This window comes from Canis aureus, chromosome 20, assembly GCF_053574225.1.
Source record: "Canis aureus isolate CA01 chromosome 20, VMU_Caureus_v.1.0, whole genome shotgun sequence".
Lineage (NCBI taxonomy): Eukaryota > Metazoa > Chordata > Mammalia > Carnivora > Canidae > Canis > Canis aureus.
In genome coordinates this window covers 43,874,652-43,893,874 of record NC_135630.1, presented here as the reverse complement: position 1 = coordinate 43,893,874, position 19,223 = coordinate 43,874,652, and the positions used below count along the sequence as shown (strand labels likewise).

The following is a 19,223-nucleotide window of genomic DNA, read 5'->3' as shown; positions in this document are numbered from 1 at the left end:
TAGAACATTTCAGTGTACTGTGTAATTTTATTTAGTGATGTATTGCCTTCTTTTTCCTTATTACAATATATGCTCCTTAAAGGAAAACTTACAATCTATTTACTCCTGCACTCCTAGACCTCAGAACAATGTCTGGCATCCAGTACTCATGTATTTCTGAATAAATGAACCAAGGTTCTCACCCTCTGGAAAGTTAGAAATTGAATATAACCCATTGGGCTGGGGAAGGCAAAAGCAAAATAGCTAAAGATGGCAACGGCTAACCATACGTATGGCCACGAAAGTACCCTGAATTAAGACAGAATCACAAAAACAACGGCTCCCATTCTGGCGCGGCACCAATATTTACTCACTTCTCTCATGAGGTCTCCCAAGCAAACCTGCTGGATAGTAAGTAGATAAGGAAAGTGAAGCTCAGAAAAGACAAGTGGCTTGTTGAAAGCTCAAGCGCTAGGTGGTGAGGGGGTAGAGGAGAGGTCTGCCCCTAGTCGGTGTGCCTGCCTTCCTAACCACACTACCTGCAGCACAGCAATTCTGGGGCAGGTGCACCTGCGTTGTAATGGCATAAGACTATTTTCCAACTTAAGTGCAATCATGAACAATGAGTATCTGGTGCTGAGTATTAAGACGTAATAAGATAATAATAGCTACCATTTATTGCACATTTGCTATGTGCCAGGAACTATACCGCATCCCTACTTGCAGTTTACTCGTCCTGTGAGATGCATACTATTACCTCTGTTTGCAAGATGAAGTTTAAAAAAGTGGGTGGGTACAGAGATTTGGGAGAGAGACCAGAAAACGATCTCTTAATCCCTTTCTTGGTGCTAAGAATCTCTAAGCCTGAATGACACCTTCCTTGACTTAAGGGGAGCGAAGCTGCCAGCAAATCTTCCCTGAGAACTTACCATGTGGCAGACACTAAATTAAGCCCTTCCTATTGCATCTCTACAGCCCTATGACCCGAGCACTGTCAGGGTCATTCTTGTTTTACAGAGGACAAAGCTGGGCTACAGAGGTTAAAACGTGTCCAGGGCCACGGGACAACTGATGAGGTCAGTACCAAGTCCAGAGCCCACGGCCTAATCTCTTCACCATAGGAACACAGCTCCAGGGTGCCAACCCCCCCTCCCCCCCCTTTTGCTGGAAAAGGCTGGAGCTGCTGCTATTAATGGAATCAACAGCAGGCTTCTCTGGTCCACTGATTCACATGTTCACATTTTACTCTTTTCAAATGTTATTTTGTTCCTGCTATGGCCAGGAGCCTGGCTGGGCACTGGGGATGCACATATGAACGAGACCGTGCAGCACCTGCCCTCAGGAAGCCGGGGTGCCACCCCAGCTGCTCACTCATAGGAGCCCGACCCCATCAGAGGCAGGAGCCGCCCACAGAACCACTTTCCCTGGGTCTCAGGTGCTGGTGGGTTGCTGGTTGGCCTGCATGGAACCTAATTCTTTGAACTTGACACCAGCTGACAAAGGGGAGCCCTCGAAAGTTACAGATGTTTCCCCAAAAGGACAAGAAGCTGCTTACACGGAGACCTTTGTGTCTGTTCCTGAGCCGTGACTCATCTGACTTTTGGGTCACAGCCAGAGTCAGGCTTCCTTCTTCTCTCACTTCTGAAAGAACAAAACTAGAAGGGAACACTTGACCCTGGAGACAAGTAATACTAGCAAGTCATCAAAAGATAATGAAATATTCAGAACAAATGCACATGTATTTCTGCGAGGCCCTGAGCAAACATTTCTAAATTGTTTTATCAAACATCGTCCATTCATTATGGCACAAGCCTACGTATAGGGAGACAGAACCGAGACAAGCACTGGAAAAAAAGGGAAGAGCAGAGAAAGTGGGTGTGCAGAGGAGGCAGGGCAGGTGGCCTGAAGGCAGGTGCACCCCCGCTATGGCGAGGATTCGGAGTGGTAAGGCCTCAAGAACGAACCAGTCCAGCTGCCTACTGAGCACCACGGTGCCTCAACAGCTACTGTGCAATCATGTCAGTATTTGTGAAGAAATTTCAATGTTTGTAAGTTATTGGTAAGAATTATCTCAAGGCATCTGGATAACCCTGTGGGTTGGTACTATTACTATTTCCATTTTATAGTTGGGAACACTGAGGCTTAGGTTAACTAGGTGTTAGGGAGAAGAGCACGCAGTAAGTGGCAGAGGCTGGAAAGAAATCCTGGTCTGTCTCTACAGCCTGTGCTCTTAATTGCTATGTCCTGCCTCTAGGGTTTTCTACAAACACTTCTATGTGAATAGTCTGATAAATCTGACCATGGTAAGGGTAAATGAGAGAGAGACAGACAGACACTATCTATAAAAAATTAGAACCTTGCCACAGTCTCTGCTTCCTAGATGATAAGCTCCGAGCTCATACCCTCTGGCCCAGCCCCATGGTCCTCATCTCCCTTCTGTGGCCACAGAATCTGGAGCCACTAGAGAACTGGGTGCAAAATCCTCTTCCTCTTGGCAATGACTTTCCAGCACCTTCTACCGACCACATTCTAGTGCCAGCTACAGAGAAAGAATATTTCTAGGGCTCAGATCCATTTTCACCGAGCAATTACAAAGGATGAATTTGGAGCCAAGCAGCAGAGTAATTAAGCCAATAGCCGGCAGGGAGTGGAGGGCTAATAAAAGTGGCTAGGAGTATGTTGGGTGTAGAAGCTGCATGGATTTTGTTGAAGACTGTGCTAGATTTAAGTCCCTGCTTGGACACACATTTGGTGATAGGGCCAGTGTGAGCATTGGCCAGTTCTCTGTATAAAAGAAGTTGGCAGTGGTTCTGATCTAGAAAACAGGGAGCAGGGAAACAGGGTGAGGAGGAAAACATTATCAGGTCTTGATGGTGGGATCCTTCTGAAAAATCAAGTCCCATCAATTGGGGAAGGTGAGCCTCCGGAGGACACAGACTTTTCCCTTTGTCTCTACCAGTACTGTCTCTGATGTGCTCTGGCATTCACAGTTATCATCTGGCTTTGAGAAACGAGAAAGCACTAAGTGAATGTGCCACAGACACAAAATCCATTTCCTTTCCCTTCAACCTTGTTATAAGAATCTGAATACTCTCAAGGACACAGTGAATCTGATTGATAAGCCAGTCACAACCGTCCCCGCCTCCACTTTCCTGGCCTTCCCTGCAGCCAAGGGTGGCTAGGTGACCCAGGTCTGATGCTGAGAAATATACTGGAAAGATGACCAGAGGAAGCTTCTGTTTGCTTGCTTATTTTTTCTTTAAGATTAAAAAAAAAAAAAAAAAAGAATTTCATTTGAGAGAGAAAGCGAGAAAGAGTGCGCACGCGAGTTCTTGTGTTAAGGTTGGAGGGGAGAGGGAGAGAGAATATCCCAGGCAGACTTCCCATTGAGTGCAAAGCCAGATGCAGGGCTGATTTCATGATGCTGAGACCACAACCCAGGTTGAAATCAAGAATCAGATGCTTGGGATCCCTGGGTGGCGCAGCGGTTTGGCGCCTGCCTTTGGCCCAGGGCGCGATCCTGGAGACCCGGGATCGAATCCCACGTCGGGCTCCCGGTGCATGGAGCCTGCTTCTCCCTCTGCCTATGTCTCTGCCTCTCTCTCTCTCTCTCTCTCTCTCTCTCTCTCTGTGACTATCATAAATAAATAAAAATTAAAAAAAATTAAAAAAAAAAAAAAGAATCAGATGCTTAACTGACTGAATCATCCAGGTGCCCCAAGCTTCTGTTTCTTAATAAAATGAACAGACGTGTCTGGCTCCAGCTCCTTTACCCTTAGTTCTGCTTTGACCACAGATCTGGTACTTGCTTGGAGCTGCAGGAGTCCTTGTGACCAGTAGGCAGTAGGCCAACATGCTAAGAATGACGAAGCAGAAGGACAGAAGAGGCCTGAGTCTTTAGCAGCTCCAACGTGGAGAAGCTGCCCTTGTTCCTGGCTGCCGACCCCTAGACCTTGTTATGTGAGGGGGTAAACCTGTCTGATTCACTGTAGGTGAGGCATTTTGCTCATTTCAGCTGGACGTACTTTCGGTAGATCCAAGAATAGTTCATGGGCACACTGTCTGGCTTGGAATAGTTTAACAAGTATTTTCACAAGTGTCTCTTGTTTGATTCTCATGTCAACTCCACGAGGTAGGCCTAACAGGTGCTATGAGCCCATGTGAAGGGTAAAGACATGGTTCAGGCATGGATATGATTTGATCAGAGTTGATATCTGTCTAGATCTATTGAGTTTATTTCATCTTGGACAGTATTGGTAGGAAGACCCACCCTGGCTGACAATTGAGTTTCATGCTGGGCGTTCCCACCCATTGGATTATGACCCTGCAAGAGCCAGTACGTTCTCACAAAATATAAGTAAGCAAAACCAATGTAATATTTTGGACCCTGGGGGCACCTGGGTGCCTCAGTGGTTGAGCACTTTGGCTCAAGTCTTGATCCCAGGGTCCCAGTATTGAGTCCTGTATCCGGCTCTCCGCAGGCAGTCTGCTTCTCCCTCTGCCTATGTCTCTGCCTCTCTCTCTGTGTCTCTCATGAATAAATAAAATCTTAAGAAAAAGATATTTTGGACCCTGGCCTTAACTGAAAAGAGGAAGGAGACCTGCTAATTCCAGCAAGATCCAATAAGCCACTGGATGAGGATGAGGGATCATTTGCCTCCTACTCTTGGCACGTCAACAAGCCTCTTCCAGACCAGGAGGTGGGCTGTGTTTAGAGATCCCTGAGGAACAATTACTCTGTGGTCCAAACTAAGGGATCTGTCCACAAAAGTAGCTATATTTCTGCTTCTCAGAACTGTTACTCAAACTGCCACTGGTTTAAATGATCCAAATGCCAATTCATCCCGCAAAAAAGATCATCCATAGAGTTACAAATAACAAAATAAAAAGACACTGATTTAGGATAAATTCTCTGCATCATTGGCAGCAAATGATCTACATGAATTCTAATGAATGAACCTAATTTTTTTAAAAAACGGGAAAAGAAAAGGGAAGGGAGAATGAAAACAGAGAAGCAGGGAGGAGGGGAAAGAAAGGAAAGGAAAGAATAAAGTAGGGAGGGGGGCAGGAGAAAAGAGAGAAAAAATAAGAGGAGGCCTTTACACTGGACACAGCCTCTCTCTGGCAGTAGGTCTGAATTCCAGGTCTCTCAGCCCCTGATTTTGTCCTGGTAAAAGTATGCTGCCTGACAAGGCTGCTAAGAAGCTCCTGCCTGCCTGGCATTACTCACGGCAAGCATGCGGGCACCATCTGGAGGCCTGGCCAAACCTTAGCAGGCTCTGAGGACCTGCAATGATCACCAATTGGTCTGGATTGACAGGGGTGTCCACTGCTTTACTCCATTCCATTACATGGGAATGGCCCTCCAGGCTTGTGCAGTAGACAAGCTGCAGGACCCCATGGGGTAGCCCCCCAGGCTCCCAGTAAGCAGTCACGACCCCTCAGCAGCCTGAACGGAGGATGACAAAGCCGAGGTCAAAGCTTCCTAGGTTCCTTCCCTCCCACCAGCCACCACCATGGGGCCCTCTCTTCTCTCTCTCACTTGAAGAGATGCCTGTTGGAACTTAATTAAGGAAATGTGGATTTCCCCAAACCAACAGCACTTGGAATAGCACTCATGCCTTATGAGTCTTGTCTGGAAACTCCTGACTTGTCCTTCAAAACCATGTGGTACTCTACCACCTAGGGTTTGATTTCATTTTTCAATCTCCCCTATGTTTCATGACTGATGGAGGTCAGTAACCTCCATCTCTGATCAAGCTCCCAGAGGGCAAACGTGTCTCTGCGAGTCCTCACATGCAAGCCGGTTCCTAACTGGTCTTAGATGACAAGAGTCATTCCAACATATCACAGCAAATGATAAAAATGGTCCGGTTTTCCCTTTAGAGGTCTTCAGATTCGAGACGAAGGCAACTGAGTTTCACCCACTCAATGTCACTGGCTTTTCCACTGAGAATCCTACAGAACTATTTTGTGAAATCTGTCCTATGCCATCACGGATTTAATTCAGTCTCTTGATATTTGAAGAGATGCACATGGGAAAGAGGAAGAAGTTGCCAGATCACCAGAGCCCATTCCTTGGCTACAGCATATGCTCCTTCAAGTCAAATGTTGACTCAGCTATTTACTACCTGTGGGACCTTCACCTCCACCAGCCTTGGCTATCTCCCTTGAAAATGGGGTTAGAGCTGCCAGGGTGGCTCAGTGATTTAGCGCCGCCTTCAGCCCGGGGTGTGATGCTGGAGTCCCGGGATCGAGTCCCACATCAGGCTTCCTGCATGGAGCCTGTTTCTCACTCTGCCTGTGTTCTCTGCCTCTCTCTGTCTCTGTCATCTAAATAAATGAATAAATAAATAAAATCTTAAAAAAAAAAAAAGAAAATGGGGTTAAAACCAGTATTGACTTGACAGAGTTGTTTCATGGATCATGCCTGGCACATAGAAAGTGCTCAAATATTGGCAGTTACCATCGTCACCGCCCCCCCAGCCCCCAAGAACTCCAGCTAGTCAGAAATAGAATCAGGGAAGGGAGAAGCAAAGGCCAGCCAGATGTAAAAATTCTCACCGAGCAGGGATAACTCCAGTGTTCCCTGGAGCTCTGCTGTCCCTGGAGGCTGGACCAGGATTCCTGAGGGGGAGTCCTGACTTATTTTGAGTACAGATGGACTCTCTTGGTACTTAGGGCTGCACAGCCAGATTTTATGAGCATATGCTGCTTATATGATTTTGATTTAAGTACGAAATTGTATATAGACGCTAAATATGATTTCAGAAGCACACACATTACGTTTAAAATTTTCTTCTAAATTGGTTTCTCACTGTTATAATACCTTCTTATAATACAATGATGGATTCTGTTTCCAACAACCACACCACGTTGTAAAATATGCTCCCAGTCAGCATTTTTCACATAAAACTCCATCCACAAGCTCTGTCCTTGCAAGGATCTGTTTCAGGGACTCAATGATAAGGCTCTGGGGTGATGGAGAAACCCATGGTTCCAGTTTCTAGCAAAGATTGTTTCTCAAGAATTCCAGGTGGAATGGGAAGCCACCTGGGTGCCAACTCAGCAAACCATGAACCTATTCTCCATGGCAATGCAGACAGCACCAGAAAGATGTCAAAACTTCCTTCAACTGGCCCAACACGCTCAACTGGCTTATCTGAATCCCATTCCCAGATTTTTGAGTTGCTTCTCCATTTCCACATTCCCAGGCTTTTAAGTGGCTTCTCCACTTCCACTGTGAAACAATACAGCTCCTTTGCTTGTTCTCCCAGAAATAGCCAGAAATCCACAATTCTAATTTCTCTCTCCTGCCATGATTTTGCTCTTTGCTGAGTTTCCACACAAAGGTTAATGTAAGGACCACAGGAACCTCATTTATTTTTTTATTTTTTATTTTTTTAATTTATGATAGTCACAGAGAGAAAGAGAGGCAGAGACACAGGCAGAGGGTGAAGCAGGCTCCATGCACCGGGAGCCTGACGTGGGATTCGATCCTGGGTCTCCAGGATCGCGCCCTGGGCCAAAGGCAGGCGCCAAACCGCTGCGCCACCCAGGGATCCCAGGAACCTCATTTAAAGGCATACTTTTTGTCTGAACTCCTCCCCAGCAGTGCTGATGGGGAGTGGACTTCATTCTCCCAGTACAAAGCTGGGGCTGCCCTAGGAACATGTGGTCCTGACTCAAAGAAAGAATGAAGACATCTAAGTTCCTCTCCTCCCCAGGAAACCTTCCTCGAGTTGGGAGGGTGGCAGTGTCCCGGGCAATCTGTCCTCTCCTGTCCCCTGGGACTGCCACTGCTCCAGCTGGGCTGAGAAGCTGTGAGGAGGTGTGTGGGTACAGGTCTCAATACCTCAGGCATCTACAGTACATCTCTGCCCTCCTGGCCCAATCGCCTGTTGCCCGGAGTGGCTGAGCAGATGTATGTCCCTTTGAGCTGCCTCTGGACAAAGTCAGACTATTTCTAGAATTCTCATCTGAAACGGTTTTCCTATAAGCTGTGCTTTCCTAATGTCCAATAGGAGGAAAACTAACATAGTCAATAAATACCCTATTTCAGTTATTTTATACATCTGTGCCCTATCATATTCAGAAAGCCAGGGCTCTCAGATTGTTCTAGGTTCAGAGGATTAGGTCTCTCTCTCCCTCCAAGAATAGTCTTAACCCTTTCTTTGAACCAACAGTCTTGCAATGCTTTTGTAACCCCTTTCTGCTTGGATCATCTGGCTTCTCCCCAGCATATGGGCACCGAAGAGCCTTTGGTCACGGCCTGGGGTGCTGCTGCCCTACTGTCCACAGAGTACAGCTTTCACACATTTGAATTCGCTCAGTGGCTCAGCCACGCTCTTCTCTCCCTTCATTCTCAGACAGCAACTTCTTTTCCCATCCTCTAATCACCATTGTTCCCATATCGGCTGCCAAACTGTGAGGGCTGGAGTAATAGTAAAAAGCCTTGAGGCAAATTACAACCACAACAGCTGTGTTTACTAAGAGTTACAAATGAACTCATCCCAGCACAATTAGAGCAGGCAGGCAGTGCTTCGGAACCTTCCAGAAGCACCCCGCCCTCAGGATGTTTGCTGGCTGCCTCAGCTGCCCGCTCCCCAAGCCAATCCTGGCTTTGGGAGGCAGACCCTCTGCTGAGCACAAGGGCCCTTCTTTCACCCATGATACTTTTATGTTTTCTTCCCACAGCTGCAGTCATTCGCACTCAGCTGTTCATGCCTCTGGGAGGGCTGCCAGTCCCTGACAGAGTAGGCAACTGCTGGCTGCTCTCGAGAGGGGCACTAAGAAACTTCTCTCCACCCTGAGGCCCCTCAAATGCCTCCCTAACCACCTGAGACCGGGCCTCAAATCCTGTCATTCATCAACCAAACTCATGGACTATTGGTGACTTCTCTCAAATGTAAGCGTTGTCGTCAAAGAAGACTATCACTCATCTGTACCTTAGGGTGGATTTGTTTCTCCTAGACATCTCTCAGGCTCTGTTTTACCACCTGTAAAACTAATATGTGTTTCATGCGGCTATGTGAAAGTGCTGTATAACCTCCCAAATTCCTACAAATTGTTATCTGAATTACTAAAAGGAAAGCATTCCTGAGAGACACTTCACTGGAACCTGTGTCAGCTGACTACATCCTTGGCATGGATTTAATTTAGGGGACTTGCCATTACCATGGGAATAAGAGGGTGGTTCTTTGGGGGACAAGCCACGAGACTGGTGTGTGGCCCTAGGAATCAAGGGCCCAGACCCAGGATTCGGCCTCATAAAACAAGGGAGTAAGTGTCATTCACAGCATGGGGTGGTTGGTGACTACAGGGCAGCCATACACCATGCATGGAAAGCAATCAAAGATTTTCTGATCTAGGGAAATGGGTGAGTAGCTAGTCCAATGTTTTCCAAGTTTGCCTTCTTAAAAGCATCACCTGGAGCACTTGTTGTATATACAATTTCCTGGAGGTTCTGGTTATATGAGCCTGAGGACTCTCCCTGGCATCTGGATATTTCACAGGTTCCTGGGTGGAACTTAAAATCAGGCAAATTTGTTAAACGTCGACCTGGATTCTAAGAACCAACATAAACATTAGAGCCATTCCTTGGAACACAGGCTGGAAAGCATTTCAGCGAAAGACCAAATCAATCAACGCCACTCCAAAGGGCCATACCGAGTGTTTACACAGACTTTCAGCAGAGCTACTGTTTCCAACGGCAGCCATGACAGGATGTGTCAGTTGAGTTCCAGTCTAAGGAGAGGTCTCCATTCCCAGGTGGGAGTAAACTGATTATTTCAGAACATTATCCAAGAGCAATAAGCCAACAGGTTCCCAAGTCCCAGATATAGAGTCTACTGCCATGCTTTCTTCCCTAGGAATGCCAACCCCAACTGCCAACCCAAAGGAGGAAACTTAGTTTTAACCACAAAGCAACTTGGCAGAAGCAGCTCTGGCAGCTCGTACAAGGGCTGGGCTGTCAACTGAAAAGTGCTCATGGGCTGGGCTCTGAAAAAAAGAAAAGTCTCAGAGTCTGACGAAGATTTTCAGAACATGGGGTTCTTGCTGGAGCTGCATGAGGTAAAAATGGAGCTTGGTCATCCTCTCTGCCCACCCACATGCCTCAAAAATTGTCAGACTTCTGAACGGGCCATTCAAAAGACGATTTGGCCTGGAGGAAGCATGGCATTCACGGTTGCATTCAAAGTTTCTTCTCTAACTTTACTCCCCTTGAGAGGCAACCTATTCTCTGAGAGGACCAGATAAAAATAGCTTTTTCCCCAGTATAGGGTGCGATACTCAAATCCTCTGAGGACCAAACACTGGGGTTAGAGAAGGCCATGAAAGGACTGTCATCCTTGGAACAATCCCTAACCCATACGTCGGGACAGCCACCACTAGGCTCCAGCCAATGTTTGGCACGTAAGGCATGAGAGTCCAATTTGCCACACCATCTGCATTTTCAAGACAAGCTGGGAGTTCTGGCTTTTCAGATGAACCTTCCCAAATGGAAAACTTCCCCAATTTGAAAAATACTGTGCTGGTTAAAGAAATATGTCTGTGAGTTAGATCTGGTCTGGGGGGTCCAAGGCTGTATCTGTTACTACACCATCAAGCTGTGCCTTGACAAAAGAGCAGTCAACTGGTCAACATGTTTTCTGGATTGCACCAGAATAAGCTTTTCCTCACTTTTCCATCAATAACTGTTCCATCCTGTTTCTCTTCCTTCTGCCCCTATCCCCTTGCATTCTACAAACACAGAACCTCTGAGTCTTATTCAGGCAGGGCATGGACACCCTGGCATTAGTGATACCTCCCCCAAAGCCTTGCCGAGGTCCCTGCAGTTGACACAGAAAAGGGGTTAATGGCTTCCCAGGTGGCAGATGGGGGAATTACACTTCCTCTATTATTCTCTGAAAGCTCAGCAAGTTCACCAGCAGCCCATTTCCCACCCTTCTGATTCCTAATTTGTTCACCACCCCTTTGAGGTCCTCGCCCACCCACCCACAAACTCAATCAAGCCCTTTCTTCTTGGCTAGATACAGCAGTTTCTTCCATCAGCCTTCCTAAAGCTTGGCTCTGAGTCTCCCCACGTCTTACTCCTTTCCATCCAAAGGCTCTAATTTGCCTAGATAATAACATGAGTAACAGCAAAAACTAGAAGACATTAAATGAAAACCAGGCATTGTATAAACAGAAACTAATAGCTTATAGTAACTCATGTGATCCTCATAGGAACCCTTGAGTAGGTATTACTACCATTCATTTTACAGATAACAGGGAGACTAAGGCCCTTGCCTGCCACCACACAGCTCAGCAGGGTAGAGCCAGAAGGGAGCCTCACTGGTCTAGCCCTACAGTCCATGCTCTTAGCACTGCCATTCTCACCAATACAGAGCAAGGAAGTGCCCCAATATACTCAGAGCATGAGTATGTTGAGGGACTGGAGTGTGCTAGGTGTTTTCAAATGGATGGGAACTACTGGCTCTTCATTCTCCACATTATGCCTCAACTGAATGTCCATTATCAGTTCTTGGCAGCTTCTCACACTGTTGACTCACATGAGCTTACTGTCAGTGAATCCCTTAAATCTCTTTTACACACAAGGATGCTAAGTCACAGCAACCTCATCCTTTCCTCGGACAGTTGGTTTTATGGACTCAGTGCTTGGCCTGGCCCAATTATCATCCCTCTGCCCTATTTCTGATGGCCCATAAAGTTGTCTTGTAGGCTATCTTCTCCGTGCCCTTGCTCTTGAAGGAATTAGAGAAGGCCAAGAAGGAGTTTAGATTATAGAATCATCGAACTCTAGGGAGCAGAACAAGAGAACATCCAGTCCTCTGCCTCATTTTACAGATGAGGAAAACAAGACCCAAGGGCAAATGAGTTCCAAAGACCTGTGGCCAATGAGCGGTACAGCTGAAATTAGAATCTGGGCTCCTGCTCTTCCACCCAGGCTCCTCCAACTGCTCCAGACTGTCTCTAATCAGTGTTTCCGGGCTGAGACAGAAGTACAAGGAGAATGTGTTCTCCCTGCCAATGGACAAGTAAAACTCAGTGGGTTTAAGATGATAGCAGAAAGCTTGCTCAAACAGGCAATAGACCAAACAAACCACGAGGCTGACGAGACAGGGAAAAAGGCTGCCCACGGTTTCCCTGGGCTCCAAACATAGTGTTCAAACCTGCACTCATTTTCTTACCAGACACTGATGTGCTTATAATGGACACCACTCAGGATTTGGTTACAGTTAGCACACAACCACACTACACCTGAACGATCCTGAAGTCCCCTGCATCTTCGTCCTTGGAGTCTTAAAAGCTAATGATTTGTTTCTAATGTTTCTCTTTGCACTTGGTTTCCTTTTTCTGTTCCCTACCCGCCAACCTTGAGTGTACAAGTGACTGAGGATGGCTGCGTATCTGCCTTGCAGGGGCTTATATCCCACAGATACATATAGACCTCTTCCCAGGGAAACCAACCTGCTTCCTGCCTCTGCCAAATGTGGCCTCCAAGGGATCCTGACAAAGTCTTTTCTACTTGAGTTTGCTCCCAAAGGGTAATACACTGGGAGAGAGGCAGAGATGCCTTAGAATACTTTTCTGGTTGGAATTAGAACCAAGAGCTGTGATCACATTCGATTTTCTAGCAAATTCAATAGAACTGATTCCAATTTCATTTATTTCACAATGTATGCCAATTTGACTCAAGGTAGGTTTAAATTTATCTGGTTTATCTCTACATTATCTGGAAAGAAAAGTCTGGCCAGAAAAATGAGAAAAGAATATATATATATATATATATATATATATATATATATATATATATATATAAATAAATAAAACAAACAGGACAGGATTTAACCTACCTACAAAAATGTGTTCGTTTCAAGGGTTCCAATATATCTAATTACAAAGGTCTAAGGGGGTTCATTAAAACAATATACTAAGAACAGCTAATTCCTATTGCAAAATAAGATGGCATTTTTCCAGACTACTCCCATTTCCAATTTTGCATTAATTTAAACTAAGCCCAAGTCAACTAAATTAGTGAGCTGGATAATTATATAGTTTTTAGAATGGGATTCTATCTCAGAAGTCAACTAGTCTAGAGATTTTCAACGTTTTCGGTTGTTTATAGCAGTTAAATCTTTTTCCCAGTGAAGTCCTACTGGGAATTCCAAACCTATGGCACAGATAAATCAGAGCTGCTGCGGGAGGTGGGGCCACTGTGTGGCTGCCCCTTGACTTCCCACAGTAGCCAGTCCCCGGGGATCTAAAGAACATAGGGGAATCATTCTAGTTCTCAGCCAGGGGTTAGCAAACTTTCTCTATAAAGGAACAGACAGCAAACATTTTAGGCCTTGCGGGAATATACAAGGTCGGTCACATATTCTTTAGCTTTTGGCTTTTCTTTTTAGGATTTTCAAAATGTAAAAACCATTTTTAGCTTGTAGGCTATAGGCCGGATTTACCCCACAGGTCACTGTTTGCCAACTTGAATTTATTTTTAACAGCCCTATCGAGGTATAGTTGACATATAATAAACTGCCCATATTTCAAGCACACAATTTGATACGTGCTGGCATACAGATAAACTGTGAGCCCATCACACCACCATCAACCATAGTGGACATGCTCACTCCTCTTTCTCCCCACCTCCCAAGCACCTACCCACCTGCTTCCTACCTCAATGGATTAATATGCATTTTTTAGAATTTTTTTAAATACAGAATCACAAAATAGGCTTTCTTTATGACTAGATCTTCCACGCAGCATTATTTTGAGGTGTGCCATGTTGTGTGGGTCAGTAATTCATTCCTTTTCCCTAATACCTTTATGCATACAAGTGCAGAAAGGGGTGGCTGGAGGTGCCGGCCCCCAAATCACAGAGATGCCAGCAGAGCTTGCTCCAGACCGGCCCCCAGAGTTCCTGTGTGGCATCCTCTTCCCAGGCCGTTTCACTGCTAATTTCACCAGGGGGGCTGAAAACTTCCTGACACCTCTATGTGTGCTGCAGAGTTGGCACAGAGGTAGTGCCAATCATTTTCCTCACGTCCCTTCTTCCTGTGTCCCTGGGACCAGTGAGCACAGGGCAGCACTCAAGGCAAAACATACTGCAAGTCATATCTCAGAAGTCCCAGATAAAGTAAGTGAAATTGAGAGGAGATGGATTCACTCAGCCAGGAGTTACTGAGAGCCTACTGCGTGCCAGGCATCATGTTGGGCAAAACAAAATAAATGAGTTCTGCCCTCAAAAGAGTTTAGAGTCTAAAAATTAAGAAGAGGCTGACCGAGAAAGAAATACATGATCACAAATGATGAAAGTTTCCTAAAAGCAAGAAAATGCTGAGCTAGAGATGGGGAGAGGTGACATTTGGCTGGGGGTGCACTCATGGGTCAGGGTGGCCCTCGGGGGGCTAGCGTTTGGGGCCAGCCAGTGTAGGGAGCAGTGTGTGGGAATCCGTGTAGCTAGAGCCCTGGGAGCTGAGCAAGAGAGGTGCATGCACAGCATATGCAGCTGGCCTGCAGAGAGTCACTAAACCAGCTGATGGAGACTGGATTTCACCATAAATGTCAGATGCTCAAAGTTTAAAATGAAGCCACTGGAGGGTTTTAAGGAAAGGGGTAACACAATCCAATTTCCATTTTTAAAAAAGGCCACTCGGGCTGCTGCCACTGATGTGGCACAGAGAACAGAACAAGAAGGCTAGGAAGTTAGGGACAGAGGGGAGGGAAAGGCTGCATCGCATTTCTGGAAGGCCTATTGCCAGATTTCTTAGGCCTGTGGTTATGGGATGAGGTGTCCTTTTAGGGGATGCTTTAGAACCACACAGTCTTTGATGTCTGGATAAAAAGAAGCTTTCCAAAGTCAGTTGAGACAAGATGATTCTGCTTGCTGCCAAGCAGGTTCGGGCTCAGGCAAGCCAGGCCCCTGCGGTCCGGAGCTAGCAATAATTTCAATTGCTCAAATAGGCCTGTTAACGTACTCTTTGCAGAGCTAGCTGCAAGGCAGTTGCTGACTTCCCCATTTGTGTGGTGAACAGCCAGGAGCAATGTTTTACCTGTGATGCCAGTATTTGCCCAGGACTCCTGCTCACATGGAAGTCACTCACGTGGACCTTGCTGCCTGGCTTCTGAATGCTGCTCTCACCATGTAACCATCACCCTCCAGGGTAGGAGCAGAGGGCAGCTCCTCAAGCAGTGGCAGCAGGGAGGCAAGTGCCCCGGAGGGGAGAGGACAGAACCATGATCCTGGCTCTGGACTTGTCATGTCACATGCTGCAGGACCTTAGCTAAGTCCCTCCAACTCCTCTGAATCAGTTCCTCATCTATAAACCAAGATGGTGAAGGAGGGTTGTGGCCACACTACATCAGAAGGAATTGGCGAGCTCTTCCGTAAATGACGACTGTGAGAGGCTCAGAGAAATGTTAACATCACACTAATACGAGGCCCTCTTTTATCACCCAGCTGTTAATAATTCAATAAGTGGGAGACTTTATTGAATATCTTTTAAGATATGCCAGGCTCAGGGCCTGGGGTTTCGTCATGGAGTAACAGGGATTTTGGTAAAGTCATGCTTTATTTTCCGATGCACTGCTTATCCATCAGCCTCAATCATACAGAACATAATCAAGAACCCGGACACAAGCTAAAAAGACCTCTCATGAGACATGCCTGGGACTTTTGGCCAAATGGGTCTTCCAAGAGACTTGGTTTACCTGGGACATGGTATATTTTAGAAGTTGGCAAACTTTTTTCTGGGAAGTTTCTGCCTTGGCCTCATCACAACTCTGGACATATCCTTCAGATTTCCGTCTCCATGGCTCACTGTCCTTCTATCTTTCAACACTAAGGGAAGAATCTCATTGATTCAGCTTGGCTTTCTGAGCCAGAATCATGGCTTCCAACCACCAATGAGTTGGATTGCCCTGGGTCAGAGGACAGCCCCCTGAACCAATCATCCAAGGGTGAAGGGGACATGTGGTGGCATCCCCACTCAAGCACCCTAGCAGCTGGGAGGAGTCCCTGGGAAGAGGGGAGGACATGGAACAGGACTGACGGCACAGCATATAGCTTCAGAATAACAGTGAGTTCTAAAAACTGAAAGAGCTTCTCCTTCTCTAGGAGGTCAGCTCTAATCCTGTGCCTGCCCACATGCCCCCACTAAATCCTCAACCACCTGGGATGGATAGTGTCACTCCCCCTTCCCAAAGAGGTTAGAGGCAAAGGAGACTGGGTGGGAAGAGAATGGGACAAGGGATGGGAAAAACAATATACAGAATTTCCTGCTGGGACACCTGGGTGGCTCAGTGGTTGAGCATCTGCCTTTGGCTCAGGTCATGATCTGGGGGTCCTGGGATCGAGTCCTGCATTGGGCTCCCTGCAGGAAGCCTGATTCTCCCTCTGCTTATGTCTCTGCCTCTCTCTGTGTTTCTCTCATAAATAAATAAATGAAATCTTTAAAAAAAGAAAAAGAAAAACTTCCTGCTGGCTGAAGTCAGTGATGAAGGCAACTCTGGGGATTTGGGTGCAGGAGCATCACACTTCCGGCACACCTGTCTTCCTTGTGCATTCACTGGATACTGCAGGCACAGGAAGGTTTTGTTAAAAGTTAACAATTCTCACATCCTGTATTGTGTTGAGAAGTTTGAGATGTGAATTTGTGTAAAAACTTCACAGATTTCACTTTTTGGGGCCTTTCTCACCAAAGAATACTGGGCAATGATGATATACAAAACCAAAAAAACACTCCAGAATTTTGGTATCCAGACAAAGACTAATGTAGACACATTGCCACTCAGTCTTTTTTTTTTTTTTTTTTAATACTTGGACGATGCACAGTAAGAGGAAGGTTGGGTCATACATGGAGTTTCAGAGGGACTTCCAAAGCACGCCACAAATCACTTGGGCTAACATTCCTGGGATTCTGACTAGCACTAAGAAAATCATTCTTTTAGTGGTATTACTTTATCCAAAAAAAAAAAAAAGTGACCAAAAAACTCTCAGAACCAATTTATTATTTTGTTTTTCTAGGGAAACTGAAAAACTGCCAGAGGCACCTAAAAGGAAGCTGCACTTGGTTCCAAAACAGAAGTGATATAATTGCAAGGTCAAGTCCACATGGACATGCAAACTATTTTCTTTGAGCAGGTGCAGAAGAGAAAAGGGACTTTTTTTTTAAGAACCTATATCTTCCTAAAGCAGGTGCCATGATTCATTTACTTCACAACTGAGCCGAGAATGAGAACACCCAACGTGTCCTTTTTAACCTGCTTGGCTGAGAGTCAGCTGAAAAACGCTGTCAACACGGGGTAGGTTTTGACGCAAAGGAAGTAAAGATGGATAAATTCATAGGAACATCCTAAATAACCAGACTGTAGTCTGGAATGATTTTATTCTACTTGAGAGAAGAAAATGCAAAATAGTATCTGCAGGAAATAAATCTTATTTCCGCCCAGCTTTCTGAGCTTCGGCACTGCTGATACTCTGTGCGAGGTAATCCTTGCTGGGGGTGCTGTCCTGTGCACCTTGGGCAGCATCGCTGACTTCTACCCAGTAGAAGCCAACGGCCCCTCCCTCAGCTGTGGCGACCGAAATTATCTCCAGACTTGCCAAGTGTCCCCTGGAGGTGAAATGGTCCTCAGCTGAGAATCACTGTACTCAATGAAGAGAGAATTCTAGCTTTTATAGCAAAGACAGTTACCTGGAATTAAATCAGCTTCCCTGGAAAGAGGCTGATGGAATTATCCTTTTGGCATCCTTAGCATTGTAGAACTGAAGAGGGGGCAGCACGGCTTTTCCTTTTCTGAACATGGGGTCAGAAAACCCACAGCAGGGAGTTCTTGACTCTAGACATCATGTGTGCTCACCTAGCGGTCAGATTCCTAACTTCCTCAATGAGGGAGGCACAACAACATAAGACCACAGTACCTGTGATCAGTCTGGAAAGGGGTGACTTTCACGTTTAGGAAGAGGCATGTTTTGAAGTCCTGGAGACCCTAGTCCTACGTGAACATGCCCTCAATCAGAATTACGGCACTGGCATATAAAGGCAGACTTTCCAATAGAAAAAGGTTTGCAAGTCACGTCAACAGGTCACGCTCCAGTCTGGCTCCTCTCCTACTGACCTGCCCCAGACGGACTCTGGAAATCGTCCAGGAGGCTGCAAAGTCCAACGCTTTTGGGAAACCTGCCACAGGCTGTGGCCACGTATGTTTTTAGTCCAAGACCTCCCAGAGCAGTGCCTGCAGTCAGCCCTGGCGGGTGTTTTCCTTTCACAGGTAGTCCAGCCCTGACCACAGTGATGCTGCTGACTGCAGCGAAGGGGACACAAAGGTCACTGCCCTCCCCGGGGCTGCGCCTAGAGCATGCTGCCTACCTTTACACATCATCTCCCATAAGGCATAGGCAGACTCACTTACTTAGCACAGGGCCTCTCTGTGCAATGCCTTGCTCTGGAAAGATATCCAGCCCCCGCGGGGCCTTAGCTTTCAGAAGCAAGTACAGGATGTGAAAGAGGCTGTAACGTGCCACTCCCAGTGAAGAGGGAAGGGCTTTGCTGTGCAGCCACTGTGTGAACGAGTGGGTACCGCCTTTATTAGATACCCAAATACTGCACGACCGAATCCCAGCACAGTCTTGTTTACTTCTAGGCAGATCCCATTAAGCCCTGGGCACTTGGCTTGATTACTCCCTGGATCGAAGTTAAATTAAATTACCCAACAAGCTTCTTTCCAGAGAGAGCGACATGCACACAGACTGACTCACCTTCCAGAAGCTATCCACTTTGCCGTACACAAGGGACTGGTTCTGTCTTTTGATTTCGTTAATGTGGTGGATGTCACTGGAGTTTAGGTGCTGCTCGACCACAAATCCCAGAAAGCTGTTGTCTGGGGTATGAGCTGATGTGGAAAGGAAAGGACAGGGTAGTTAGGATTTAATCAGCAAGAAGAAACGACGATTGCAAGTTTGATGTAAGCCATCTTGCACATAATTAAATGTTTTTGTTTTACCCTGTTCTTCCCTACCCGGGGAGGGGGAGGCGGGGGACCACCTCCTCCCACACATTCTCAGTAGAACTTTCACATGAGAATTCTCGCCAGGATGGATTAACCTGAACCAAATGCTGCACGAAATCCTGCCTACCTCCCTCCCACCCCCCAACCCAGTAAAATGTACCCATCCAAAAAGCATTCTGCTGTGGGGTGGTCTCCTTCCTGTTTGCTCAGCACAAGGCCACTAACTCCTG

The 19,223-nt window shown here is 46.4% G+C and overlaps 1 protein-coding gene across 6 annotated transcripts in view; it reads right to left on the bottom strand.

Moving 5' to 3' along the window:
- The window catches only part of MGAT5 (alpha-1,6-mannosylglycoprotein 6-beta-N-acetylglucosaminyltransferase), a 345,976-nt gene that overhangs the window by 74,266 nt on the left and 252,487 nt on the right, over window positions 1–19,223 (bottom strand). For all 6 annotated transcript variants that reach the window (XM_077861486.1, XM_077861488.1, XM_077861487.1 and 3 more), the window contains one exon: window positions 18,743–18,876. In XM_077861486.1, the coding sequence (XP_077717612.1) occupies window positions 18,743–18,876 (134 nt within the window). The remainder of the gene's footprint in view (window positions 1–18,742; window positions 18,877–19,223) is intronic.